Consider the following 14,338-nt stretch of genomic DNA (forward strand, 5'->3'; position numbering starts at 1 on the left):
TCCCAGAGTTAAGAGTCTCTCATAAGAACTTTTATTTTAACTCTACATACTCCTTAGAACTTTTCTTTTAACTCTGCATACTCCTATTGAATTTTTTATGTTCCACTGAATTTTTACAAAATCCATAATTTGTGTATTACTTGTCTAATTTTACTTAAAAAATTTTGTTAGTAAAAGAAAATGATCTCAACTTTAAACTTCAGAATTAAACAAAAACCAAAGACCTATTTGTTCCATGTTGCTTCTTTCCCATATATTGCTTTCCTCAAACACTTAAAGAGTTTCCCAAATCCATTAAAAAAAAAAGAAAAAACTACACTATAGACTTTCTCTCTGCAGTTTTGCCCTAAGACAGAATGTAGCCAAGTCCATGGCTCACCTGGATTTCAAATCTGTCTCTGCCTGAGATATGGCTCCAGGTTACTTAATTCTCCCCTTGTCTAACTCTATCATCCTATCATTGTGAAGTAGCAAAAGGAGAGGAAGAAGGCACAGGGCTGAGGCAGAACTTGTGCATTTTTCTGAGAATGACATCTTTTGGGGAGCATGGGGCTGGTACAGCTACTGTTATTGAAGAAGTAACTCAGGGAAAGGGAAAGAAAGGGACTGTAGTGGGAACCTGTATAGGAGCACAAGAAAGAGTCAAAGGGATAAGAAGATCCTGGCTTTCATGCACCTTCTTCATTTTTGAGATGAGGAAACTAAGACCTAAAGAGCTGAAGAGCCCTGCAGGGCAGGAGCAAATCTTAAGTCTAAGCTTGAGAATGAAGGTCATTCTACCTCTTCTTCAAAAATCATTAAAGATTTTGTTCAACACATAGTTAGGTCTCCAAAGTATGTGAGACATGGGGAGGGGCACCAGAGGGGAATAAAACAACACACTCAAATGAATGATTTGAAATGTTTGGTCACACTAAAACCACAGGGCTTTAGGTCAAACAGAAAGTCAGCTTCCTTAAATGATTTAGAAAGAACATTGACCCAGGAATGAGTTCTATTAGGGTGAGTCATATAAAACTGTCATCTTTGTAGGCCAAAATGTAGTAGTACCAGTCCCACACTGCTCAATCCACAGTTCCAGCTCCACTAGTCAGTAGATCTTTGGGATTTGAACAAGGTCTCCACATCTGTTCAGTGTATAGTACCTTCTTTACCTAGTATGCACGGTTTTTGCAAGGACAGATCCAAAGTACCCAGTATTTCCTGGGTGGCTGCTATTGATAATTGCTTGGGAAACAAAGATGACTAAGGTACAACCCTTGTTCCCGAGGAGCTAGCAGTCTAGCTGAGGAGTTAGGAAATTGAATATAGTTTGATGTGATAAGCAAGTAAGAAAGGAAGCAATAAATTTTGCTTGACTGTGGGTGATTAGGGAAACAAAGGCATTTGAATTGGGCTCTAAGGGTTAAATAGAAGTTTCCCAGACAAAGAGGAAGAGGCATCTCTAGCAAGAGGGGAAGTTTGAGCAAAAACATGGAGGTATGTAAGTGTGTGGTGAATTGTGGAACAGTAAGAAGTCCAGTGGGTGTAAAATGTACAGTGGGGAATGGGGGGTGTTGTGTGATGTTAGAAAAGTTGAAGGAATAGGTAGTGCTAGTGAATAAAAATGATGGAGTAAGACTACATCCAGGAAAACTGTGGGAAGGCATAGAAGTACTTCACAAATGCTAAGTGAAGAACAAAAAAAAAGTTTTCCTAAAAACATAACATCTCTACCCTTCTCTCATAGTGGTTTGACTTGAGTTATACATTGATTTGCTAAATTGCTTCCTCTTTGGGACAATGTTATCTTCTGGGTCTGGCTGAGGAGCATGTAGAAACTTTCAGAATGGCAGAGCCTCAGAGACAGGAAGTGATTCAGTTTGAGGAAAGGCAATGCTATCTCACGGTTCCTCAAACTTCAACCTCTCCTTCTTCCACATCACTTTTTCTGATCTCCCTCAAGAAAGAAGTGAAACCAGTGTACCCAAGGGAACAGAGGATAATGTGATTACTCTCTCATCTCACCCTCTTTCTCCTCCTCCCCTATAAAGTCTCCCAACATGATGTCATATAGTGTTGCCAAGCTTAGTCATACTGCCCATTTCCTCTCCCTCCTACCAGCCAGGACAAGTTTTGGGACACTGTCTTCTTCCAGTAATTTTCTAGTACCCAACAATGGTTTTGCATAATTACACAATACCTTCATAAGTCCTCTGCCCATGCAAGAGCATGCAAGCTTCATAAGGTGATGTTAATTACGCCTCATTCTACCAATGGGTCCCATGGAATAAAAGAAAGAACCAGATGGACTTGAGTTCAGATCCTAGCTTTGGTACTTACTAAGACATTTTTAAATCTTTCAATCTCTATTTCCTTATTTTTAAAATGAAAGCAATCATACTCAAAGACCAGAGTCATGGTGACAATTAGAGATAATATATGTAAAGCATCTGGCCCACAGAAGAGGCCCATCACCATTATTAAGAGCTTGAACTAATGCAGAATCCTTGCTGACTTCATTCCTTCCCTCTAACTGTCCTCTATCTGTTTTTCATATGGTAGCCAGAGTGCTCTTTTAAAAACAAAAACCAAGTCACATCTCATATTACTTAAAACCCTTCCTTGGCTTCCCACTACATTTTGAGTAAAATCCAAGCTCCTTCTCCTGGCCTCCAGAGCTTAGCCTGACCTGGCTTCTGTCCCCTTTCATCACCAAACCCTTTACATTATACTATCCTCATTGTCCACTGCGTTCCAGCCACACTAGCTTGATCAGCATCCTAAATACCACAAGTTCTGTCAGGACCCTTGGCCCTGGGGTTTTCTCTGCCCAGAGGGCACCCTCTGTCCCTCCCTTCATTCTTTACACCTTTAGGAGTACAGCATAAATGTCACCTTCTGTGACCACACTACTTTAGTACTACTCTTTATCTTTTTTACCAGCCTAGTTCTTATTTATCACTGTTTATAAATGATTTATTTGTATGATTATTTGCTCAATATCTATCTCCCCAAAAGAAAGTAAATTCTGGGAGGGCAGGAAAAAGTTTGTTTTGTTCACTACCATACCCCCAGCATCTAGCCCAGCACTAGACAAGTGTTTGAGTTATTACTGTGACCATTAGTAGGGAGCACTCCGTGCTGTAGTACAGATAGATGCAAATTCAGCATCATTTGGGACCTTGGGATCTTAGGAGGGCAGAATTTCCCTACAATGATTACTAGGTATCTTTCTTTGCAAAGCATTTAATTACTTTCCAGGGCATCAAAGGTTGAGTTTTATATTTTATAATCCAAATTTTCCATAATTAACATGTATTTTTAATAAAATTTCTTATAAACTCTGCAGGTTAACAACAAGCCTCCTCACAGGAAATCTAATGAAATGAATTTATTTTAGAAACAAAATTCACAATACAGAAAGAAAGACCAATAGGTTTAACATGGTAAAGTGTATTGGTATTTTAAAATCAAAGGGCATTGCCTGACATATGAAAGGTGTTTAGTGATTTAATAAATGACTTCAGTTGATCAGATGTAGATAATAAGACAAAGTGAAATGAAAATTTTCATGCAATGTCCCATGGGCTAATGCTGTTGGACTACATGGTCCCTGACAAGTTATGGGCACTAGATATTTATTGAGTATAAATTTCTGGAAACCTTCTCCAGGGAAACAAACACACACATTGCAACTTTGGAAATGACTACCCTTCATACATTTTCTATTGTTGTTGCTCAGATGGGAATCACCAACTAATGAATTTCTATGTATTTATTCTATTTATTTAGAATAAATAGAAATCTAATTTCTTGTTAGATTAAAATCTTCTTTCAAGTTGTTTGGGTTTCTTTTTTTAATTTTAATGTGTATCATTTCATCTGGAATGTCTTCTCCATCCTTTTTTCTTAAAAAGCTTCTTCTATTTCCTTTTATTATCTAAAATGTGGCTTTCCCCTGGCAACACCACTATTATCAAAATCCACTCCACTTGTGTGCCCATCTCCCAGGGCTAACAGAGAAGTGGCACATTTCTCATTTTCTACTGGGTCTAACTACATATCTTAATTTCTTTACATACATGGGGACCTTGATGTCCTTTTCTGTTTGATATTGCCTTAGCTGATGTCACCATTGGTGACTCCAGTGCTTGCTTTGAAGACTCTTTAATACTCTTCCAAAGTTCACCCACAAAACCTCATCCTGACAACCATTATCATCAGAACTTTTCTAACTCCAAGATCGGGAACATTGGAATTCCTTGGTGTACAAACAACCTCATCTTCCTACTTCTCCCACTCCCGTTTTTGTATCCTTTTTAAAATCATTTTTTTAAATTGTGGTAAAATTTATCTTTTTAACTATTTTTATGTATATAGTGCAGTGGCATGAAGTACATTCATATTGGTGAGTAGCCATTACCACAATCCATGTCTAAAACATTTTTCGTCTTCTAAAGCTGAAACTCGATATCCGTGAACACTTGTTCCTCATTCCTCAGTAAATTCTTTTTGCATTCTTCAAGCAAATATTTACCCTCAAAATTTAAAACTCATGCTTATTTCTCCTAATTTCTGTAATTCTCACAACCTACTTTATGAAGATTCAGGCCATTTTTACAAAACTATCAAGTTTGTGTAGCTTAAAATTTCACATCTCTCCCATTCTCTTGCTTTTCCTCCTCTGCTACAGAAAAAGTATGCATCTTCCTTTTCAAAGCCACCCCTCCACTAATATTCTTTCCCCTCTCTCTGTCTCCTCTGGGAGTTTATTATATCAGTTTTTTCCTTTTCTTTTCTCTTTTTTCATTCTCCTTTTATCTCTACATTGAAACAAGCCCAAGAGTCCCACATCCCAATAAAAACAAAAAAACAATAATATCATAATAGCATGTATTCAGTTCCCACTATGTTCCAGCTACTGTGCCAACTGCTTAAAACATACCTTCTGGCATAATTCTTGAAATGAGCCACTGAGTTCAAATTATGATAATGAAACTGAGAGCTTAGAAATATTGAGTAACTTCCCAAGACTAACTTGGGAAGCAGCATTTTCCCTTCTCCATGCCACTCTTTCAAGATACCATTTTCTCTTTGTTTCCTTTTCATTACTGTATTTCTTTAAAAAGCCTCAGTTTCTCCTCCACATTGTGCAATCCACAGCAGTTTCTTGGAGAGTCCCATGCTTAATGGACTCTCTCCAAGGTCTCTAATCTCCAGCTGGGTCTCTGTAGTGCTCATCATCAAATGTTCCTTCTTGAGATGATTTTTTCTCTTAGCTTTAATAATATATGACCTCTTCTTTTTTCTGGTTCTCTTTCTGGTTTTCTTTGCTACTTTCTTATCTTCTCTTACCCCTTAAATGTAAGATTCCCTGTAGTTCCATCTAGACATAGCCTGTTCTTCCTCTTCCACACCTAGCTGAGACAATCTCATGTGTTCCTACATCATCAACTCTCATGCTGTAACAAATGCAATACCCATGTAGCAAATCCACATGGCTAACTCTGGCCTCACCCACCCACCCACAACCTAATTCCAGCTAAGTGCTAAAATTTCCATACTTGTTCCTCAAGTATCTCAAACTCCGTCTATCCCACATCAGACTCATTACCTGTGCCTGACAATGGACTCTTGAGTTTCCTATGCTGAACCACTGATACCCCCCTTTACTTCCATTCACCTCCTCACTTCCCCAGTCCAGAACTGATACAAATACATCCAAAAAGAGCTGTGGAGGCTTTGTGATGGACGCAATCCTGAACTGAGAGGGAAACTTGCATTAAAATCCTGATTTAGCCACCAAGGAGCTGAGGGACTTAGTGGAGCTGGAACAGGGATCTCTGGGGCCCTTTCTGACTCTAATATTCAAGGACTCTATACAATGACTGCAGCACTCATCACCCTCATCCCTTCCTTATTGGCTTCACTAATATTGTCTTGGCCCTGTCCTCACTGCTTTTTGCCTGGACTATTTTAATTGGCCTCCTGACTGGCTTTGTTTCCTGTCTTTCTCTTCTTTCATTATTTCAGATGATCTTTCACACAACCATAAAATTACATTCCTAAAACACATTTGTATAATACTTCTCACTAGCTTTAAAAACTTTTAAAAGATTCCTGTTGGCTAGAGGATAAAATTTGAACTCCTTATTGCTGCATTCACAGCCCTTTACATGCTAGTCTCAATAAAATGTATGAAACTTCACTTTGTCTAAATTGGATTACATGTGTGGTTGAGATAAGCACTGGAGGGGAAAAAATCCTATTCTTTATACTAAAAGTAATAGTGGATCAGAGATTTAGGTATTAAGTAGTAGACAATAAAATTTAAGAAAATGGTTGATAAATTTATTTTTATTTTAGAGGAGTGGAGGTCTTTTGAAGCAGGACACAAAATCCAGAAATTCTAAAACAATATTCTTTTTAATTTCTTTTTATTGGAGTCCAATTTGCCAACATATAGCATAACACCCAGTGCTCATCCCATCAAGTGCTCCCCCCTCAGTGCCCGTCACCCAGTCTCCCCAACCCCCGCCCACCCTTCCTTCCACCACCCCTTGTTCGTTTCCCAGAGTTAGGAGTCTCTCATGTTCTGTCTCCCTCTCTGACATTTCCCACTCATTTTCTCTCCCTTCCCCTCTACTCCCTTTCACTATTTTTTATATTCCCCAAATGAATGACACCATATAATTAAAACAATAGTTAAATTTGACCACATGAAATTTGAAAATTTATGTATGGCAAAAAAAATGCTATTAACAGTCTAAAGATAAATGGTGCTGGGGAAAATTTTTCAACACATGTCACAGGGTTTCATTTCTTAAGTTACAAAGAATTCATATAAATCAATAATTTATAGAAATTGATAACAAATACATTTTTAAAAAGATGCTTAATTTCACTAAATAAATAAAATTCAAAACCATGAGATATTTTTTACTCTTTAGGAAGGCAAGTTTTTAAACAGTTTTTATTTAAAGTCCAATTAGTTAACATACAGTGTAATATTAGTTTCAGGTGTACAATATAGTGATTCAACACTTCCATATATCACTTTGTTTTCATCATGACAAGTGGCCTCTTTAATCCCCATCACCTATTTAACCCATTCCCTACATATCTCCCTTTGGTAACCATCAGTTTGTCCTCTATAGTTGACTATAGACTGTGTTTCTTGGTTTGCCTTTCTCTTTTCTTTCCCCCTTTGTTCATTTGTTTTGTTTCTTAAATTCCACTAGAAAGGCAAACATTTTGAAGATGCACTACTGCTAAGGCAATGGTAAAAAGAGCATTCACCTGGATCATTGAAAAAAATATAAACCAGTACAAATTTTAGAAATTCAAAGGGGTAATATCAGCATATAAGATGCACAAAGCCTTTGTTTTTTTTTTAATTTATTTATTCATTTATGATAGACAGAGAGAGAGAGAGAGAGGCAGAGACACAGGAGGAGGGAGAAGCAGGCTCCATGCCAGGAGCCTGACGTGGGACTCAATCCCAGGACTCCAGGATCGAGCCCTGGGCCAAAGGCAGGCACCAAACCTGTGAGCCACCCAGGGATCCCCTGCACAAAGCCTTTGATTCAGCAATCTTACTACTAGGAATTTGTGCTACCAATGAAAATACAAAAGTTTACCAAGAATCACAACACACACACACACACACAGATGTCAACTGCAACATTGGTGATAATAGGAAAGAAGAAACGAAAGGAAAAAAACAAAACAGGGCAGCCCTGGTGGCCCAGTGGTTTAGCGCTGCCTTCAGCCCAGGGTGTGATCCTGGAGACCTGGGATCGAGTCCCGCATCGGGCTCCCTGCTTGGAGCCTGCTTCTCCCTCTGCCTCTCTCTCTCTCTCTCTCTCTGTCTGTCATGAATAAATAAATAAATAATCTTTTAAAAAAAACAAAAACAAAAACAAAAACAAAACAGAAACAGCCAAAGTGTTAATCAATAAAAGATTGGTTATGGTATACTTCTATGATTGAATGTTAGTTATAATGTTTCCTGTATAAGAATGTTTCTGACATTAATTGGAAAATCAAAAAAGCAGCTTACAAAATAATACTTGCAGTAGATTCTCTTCTTTTGTGAAAAAAATTGGTATGCATAGTATTTCCGTGTTGGAAAAAGAATGTCAGGAAATATAGCATATCTGCTTTCCTATCATTTATCCATTTTCTGAATGTACATCATCATTTTTATAATCAGAAAAAAATTACCTAAAGTTTTCGACTTCCCAAAAGAGAAAGGTAATGAAAGTCTGTGCCCTTGCATGCTCTACATTAAGCAATAAACAGTACCTAGAGTCCATGTCATAGAGGCTTCATAAAAATTAATGATTAACTGAGTATAACTCATTGAAAGTGTTGCAGTTAAAATAATCTAATAGGTCTGTTTAGTATTTGGCTGTGGAAATAAGATATACTCCCACTCATTCTAACCCATTCAACTAGCACTATGCATTGCCTCATTCATCAAACACTGCCACCCAATGTTGCTTAATCCAAGCGCATATATATAAGTAGAGTTGGAATATAGCATCAAATATTATCAAATGCTGATGACAAGAAACTTCATTATTTGAGACCAGCCCCTCATGTTTATAATTAAGGTAAGTTATCATAACCAGTGTGCAAGAATTGGACACTTGCCTGTTATTGGGAAAAGCAGCATGAAAGAACAAGTGGTTTTTATATTGCTATTTATTCTGAAATATCTCTGACTTAAAAATAGGAGAGTAAAGAGTAAATTTTAAGTCTGAAAAAATAGTGAAAACAATTTAAAAATCTTTTTTAAAGTAAAAGATTTGTAGGTTTAAAGAAAATGTTTTGTTTTTAGAATAGGGTTTGAAAATACTTATTTCCTCACTATGCTTTTTGACTCATCATTCAATTCTTTAAAAGCATCTGATTTTCTCTATGTCAGTCATTCCATTGTAAATGTATTCATTTCTTATCTGTGTTGCTCAAATCAGAAAGCTAATTTGGTTTAGAGCAGAGATCCCCACGTGTGTTATCTCAAATTAGTCTATGTTAATAGATAGTCCATGTTAACTGGGGTGTTCATAGAGGTAGAGGGAGAAGTTACAAGATCAAATAATTACCAAAAATAATTAGTTAAACAAAAGTACCGTGAATCATCAACATCTTTACTATGCTAATGTGGTTCTGACTTCACAAGAGGTGGAATATAGATAGAAACATTTCCCAGATTTATTTGAAAATGCAACAGTTTGTTGCGGGTTTTTAATTTTTTTAATTTTTAATTTTTAGAAGTTGATTTGTTTTATTTTGTTTTTTTAAAGATTTTATTTATTTATTCATGATAGACATAGAAACAGAGAGAGAGGCAGAGACACAGGCAGAGGGAGAAGCAGGCGCCATGCAGGGAGGTCGACGCAGGACTCATCCGGGACTCCAGGATCGCGCCCTGGGCCAAAGGCAGGCGCCAAACCGCTGAGTCACCCAGGGATCCCCATGTTGCGGGTTTTGTTTTTTTGGTTTTTTTTAATGTCCATCCAGGAGAACTTCTCTCTGGGACGTAAGGATCCTTGGATAAAAAAAGAAAAGAAGCAAACAAACAAACAAAAAAAAACCAATCCAGCATTACAATGTTCATGTTATCAGTAAAGTGTTAGCTGCATACCCACTGAGTGCAGGGTATTATTTGAACTATTTTCTGTAAAACTTAAAATTTAACTACAGTAAGATTACCTAACTGCACTATTCTACATTATGATTACCAATTAACTACCATATTTAAAAATTTACTATTTCTGAAGAGGTTGGACAACTGACCAAGCATTTGAAGTTAAATTCCCGGTTCTGATTATTTCCTTCCTACATTTGGAGGAGGGAAATAGAAGACACTGTGTGGAAGCTCTAGCTTAAAGATGGAAATCAGACTAGATTCTGGTCCCAGTATTGCTTTTGTGATTCTGGGTAAGGACATTATCTTTCAGTCTTAGCCTAATCATTCATAGATTTATGGGCTCAGACAAAATGATATCTAAGGTTCCCCGCTTCTAAATATTCTCCATTGAAGATTTTTGTTCATAAAGCCAGTTATAAATAGGATGGTTGCATGTAAGATTCTAGTTCCATCTAAACAAGACAATTTTTAATTTCAATCTATTCAAGGTTGTTCAGAAAAAAAATAAAGTTGCATCTTCCGAGGAGTCCTCTAATGTCCCTTATCCTTCTAGAAGAGCTGATTCATTTAAAGTTTGTAAAAGATTTAAATAGCAACCACTCCTGGGATAAACTGAATATATATTTTTTAATCTAGGGAAAAAAGGGCAATGCTTAATCCAAGTAGAAGTAACTATTAGAATTTCAAGCAATGTAAAGGAGAATTAAGACTGGAGAAGTCCTGTTCCCTCCACAATTCAAAGCACCACTACCTTACCTTGATGATGAGGCCAGGCAGTGGTACCCTACTGAATTAATATGAAGCTTCCTACAATTTATAATAGAAAATGCAATATTCTTACAGTAAGGTACCCTGACCCAGCTTGATACTCAAGGCACAACATTGACTGATGATCCTTGCTTGAATCAAATATTACATTGGGGGGTACAAGATTTATTTTTCTGATTCTATCATTCCTTCTGTAATGAATAAATCCCTTGTTTATTCATTCTTGAAGAATGCTATGGACTAGTGGGTTTCCTTTTGCATTAAATACTTTATAGTGAGTTACTATCATTATTCTTTCTGATACTCAAATTGTGCCAAATTTGGCCAGTGAGAAACCCTTTAAGGGAGCTCCTGTGTCCTTTGGACACAAACTCACACATTTTTGAATGACTACTTTCTGGCATAACTGAATATTCCATATTTACTTCTACATTCTGAGCCCAGACCTAGCAAGTCCTGGTTCCCTTTACTGGAAAAATATTTAGAAATTAAGATATGGGCACACTAATATTGCTGATTCAGATTTAACATTACAGAGATTTTCCCTTGACTTCTTATATTTTATATTTGTATCCTGCAGTAAAAATTCTATAATATCAATACATCTACTTATTTGCTCCATCCTATAGTATAGCAAAAACATTCAGAATCCCAATATCAACAATACTACGAACAATAAGCCCACTAAGTGAAGTTTAAGAATTCCTTGTAGTTCTTTTTGTCCTCTGAATGTATTCTAATATGGATATACTTTCAGAAAACTATATTCAAATTTTACTGAAATAATTATTTTCTTTATGTGGCTATGTTATTAATGTTATTTTGAGTTAGTCACAGTTGTTTCTGTTTATTTTCAAATTGAGGCAATTGAACTAATATTACATTTTAATCCACAGAAGCTTCAACAACAAAGGCTAAAATGAAGTATTCAACCAGGAAAATCCCCCCAGCAAAGATGAACAGTTCAGCAGACAAGGCTTTGGTAAAATCTCCTAAGCTGAGAAGTAAGGATTTAAGCATTTCTTGGTTTACACACTATTTTTATCTGTTATCAAATTCTTATTATTCTGATGTTCATATATGCTACCTGATAATAGTGATAAACATACATAGCCCTTTACATCAATTCCTTCTCTCTACCCACCTCTTTCCAACTAATCTCAAAATCTTTTTCCTAGATTAACAAAATTTTAAACTGATCTTCATTCAACCAACATCTATTGTATATAAAATATACACCTTTGATGTATCAAACTGTGGTCTTGATTTGCAACTTCTGATAAAGGAGAGAATCAGAAGTGAAGATATTTGAAGAGGCATGAAGATATCCATGCTTCAAATAAAGCAGAATTGATCAAATGATGCTCGAGTCTATCCAATTGCAAACTCAAAGGAGTTGTAATAAATTGAAGGGTAAATAAAGTCAGGTAGTAGCCATAGCTTTAAGATGAAACGGCTATATCTTTGATCCTGAAAATTATCCTAGGGGACATCGGGGTGGCTCATTTGGTTAAGTGCCCTACTCTTGGTTTCTGCTCAAGTCATGATCTCAGTGTGGTGAGATCCAGTCCCACAACAACCTCTGCACTCAGCAGGAGTTGGTTTGAGATTTTCTTCCTCTGCCCCTTCCCCCACTCGAATGTGCCTACACACCATGTGCTCTCTCTTGTAAATAAATAAATCTTTAAAAATACATACCCTAGAAAAGAATTATGCAAATTTATACTCACATTTTTTTCATACAAAAGAGGGAACACAAAAGAAAGTAATGGAACCCTGGCCAAACTAGAGAGAAAAATAAAAGATGAGGAATGATGGCAGGGACTGGTATGCCTTTGTCCTTTGTTCTCTTCATTTCCTTGAACCTCTTTAAGGCTAGAAGAGAAAGCAATGTTAAAGAATATCATTTTCTGTCTTCTCTAAGGCTCTGGCCCACTCGTGCTGGTTTTAGTAACCAGGGAAAACATTCATTTGACTATGGTTTTTGCATGGCCAGAAAATCACAGTTAAGTTAGTCCTTTTATTTGTGTCTGAGTCAAAATGCTGTGTATAGAAGCAGTGACTCAGTGGAACTGACTCTGTGTCTTCAAATTCCCTCTGCCCTCCCCCAACCTGTCATGTGCATGCCCTCTCTCTCTCTTTTTTCTTTTTAAAGATTTTATTTGTTTGACAGAGAGAGAGAAAGAGCACAAGTAGGCAGAGTGGCAGGAAGAGGGAGAGAGAGAGAAGCAGGCTCCCAGTTGAGCAGGGAGTGCAATGCAGGGGCTCCATCCCAGGATCCTGGGATCATGACCTGAGCAAAAAGCAGACACTTAACCAACTGAGCCTTCTAGGGGCCCCATGCTCTTTCTCTCTTATAAACAAAGAAAAAAAGAAAATAAAGAATGAAAGAAGAAGAGAGAAAGAAAGAGAGAAAGAAAGAAAGAAAAGAAAGAAAGAAGAAAGAAAGAAAAGAAGAAAGAAAGAAAGAAAGAAAGAAAGAAGAAAGAAAGGAAAGAAAAGAAGAAAGAAAGAAAGAAAGAAAGAAAGAAAGAAAGAAAGAAAGAAAAAGAAAGAAAAAGAAAGAAAGAAAGAAAAAGAAAGAAAGAGAAAGAAAGAAAGAAAGAAAGAAAGAAAGAAAGAAAGAAAGAAAGAAAGAAACATGAGGGAGCAGGCTGGAGTTTATGTCAGAGTTGCAAACATTAAAATGTAACCCCTCCTTTAAGGGTGCTATGGCCCTAACAGCTCATTTATACCATTTAAAAAGTGATAAAGATAATCCCCAAACCATTTATATAGCTTTGGAATGCAGCACATTTTTTTCATTGTCTCTTAGCAGATCTTCTTTTCCAAAGATGCTGGCTCAGTTTAACACTAAGATTGTCATTATTTAGATACTCTTGGCCAAAATTTCCAGATATCTACAAAGTGTGTGGCAGGTATGAACCAGTTCTCAAAATTCAAGGTACAAGCAACGTCATATCTTATTTTTCTAAATGAACTGCTCTGAGCCCCCAAGCAACAAAGCAAGAAAGCTTGTTTTAGTTCCTTCTCCTAACTTTGGGCTAGCAGGATCTGACACAATCACAACATCACAAAACCCAATATCCACCCACTAGAGGTACACATACAAACAGGTTCCATATCAGTCTGGGTCATCACCAGAGTATTTCACCTCTAGTGCCAACAAGGTACAAGACTTAATGAGCTAGAGAAAAGCCCCTCCCCAAATTCATTCTCTTCCCAGTTTCCAGGAAGCTGCTCCCAGAGTCAGGGCATTTTTCTCTGCTACTTTAAGTCCTCTACATCCATCAACCCTTTCCCTGCCCTGATAATCCAGCTTCCTTAGGGATCTAGTCAGAATTTACAATATGGAGGCCTTGGGACAGATCCATCCAGCAGAAACATTTTATTTGGCCTTAACACTATTATTGTTGTTTTTTAATTGAAGGAATTTTAAAATTAGAAGACTGTGTGTAAAAATCTGAATCTCTTGAAAAACCTGAAAACCTAGCAACACTGGGCACATATCCCTACATGGCAATAATTGCATGCAAAATGAGTAGAGGTCACACCCGTTAATTTGGGTCTGTCCATGGAATATCTTCTGTTACAGTGAAAGAGCTTCAACTTTATTCTATGGACAGTAAGAAATCATAGAAAACATTCAGTTGGGGAATAACAAGATATTTTTAGAGAGATCACATTGATGTTGGTGTAAAGATGAAGTGAGGGAGCAAGAATAGAAAAAACTGGTTAGAGGTCTGCTGCATTCATCTAAGGGACTGAAGATGAGGGCCTGACCTAAGAGAACAGATTGGAAAGTAAGGATTAAATGTCAGATACATTCAGAAAGTGAAATCAATAAGATTTAATGACAGATCAAATAAATTGAAGGATGGACAGAGAGGAAAAAATAGATGATTCTCAGCTTTCAGGATGACCTAAGAA

The 14,338-nt window shown here is 36.9% G+C and overlaps 1 protein-coding gene across 1 annotated transcript in view; it reads left to right on the forward strand.

Annotated features, from left to right (window-relative positions):
* IL33 (interleukin 33) overlaps positions 1-14,338 on the forward strand; it is a 36,852-nt gene that overhangs the window by 12,099 nt on the left and 10,415 nt on the right. Inside the window, 1 exon segment of the mRNA NM_001003180.1 lies at positions 11,305-11,412. Within this exon segment, the coding sequence (NP_001003180.1) occupies positions 11,328-11,412 (85 nt within the window). The 5' untranslated portion in view covers positions 11,305-11,327.

The sequence above is a fragment of the Canis lupus genome, chromosome 11, assembly GCF_011100685.1.
Source record: "Canis lupus familiaris isolate Mischka breed German Shepherd chromosome 11, alternate assembly UU_Cfam_GSD_1.0, whole genome shotgun sequence".
Lineage (NCBI taxonomy): Eukaryota > Metazoa > Chordata > Mammalia > Carnivora > Canidae > Canis > Canis lupus.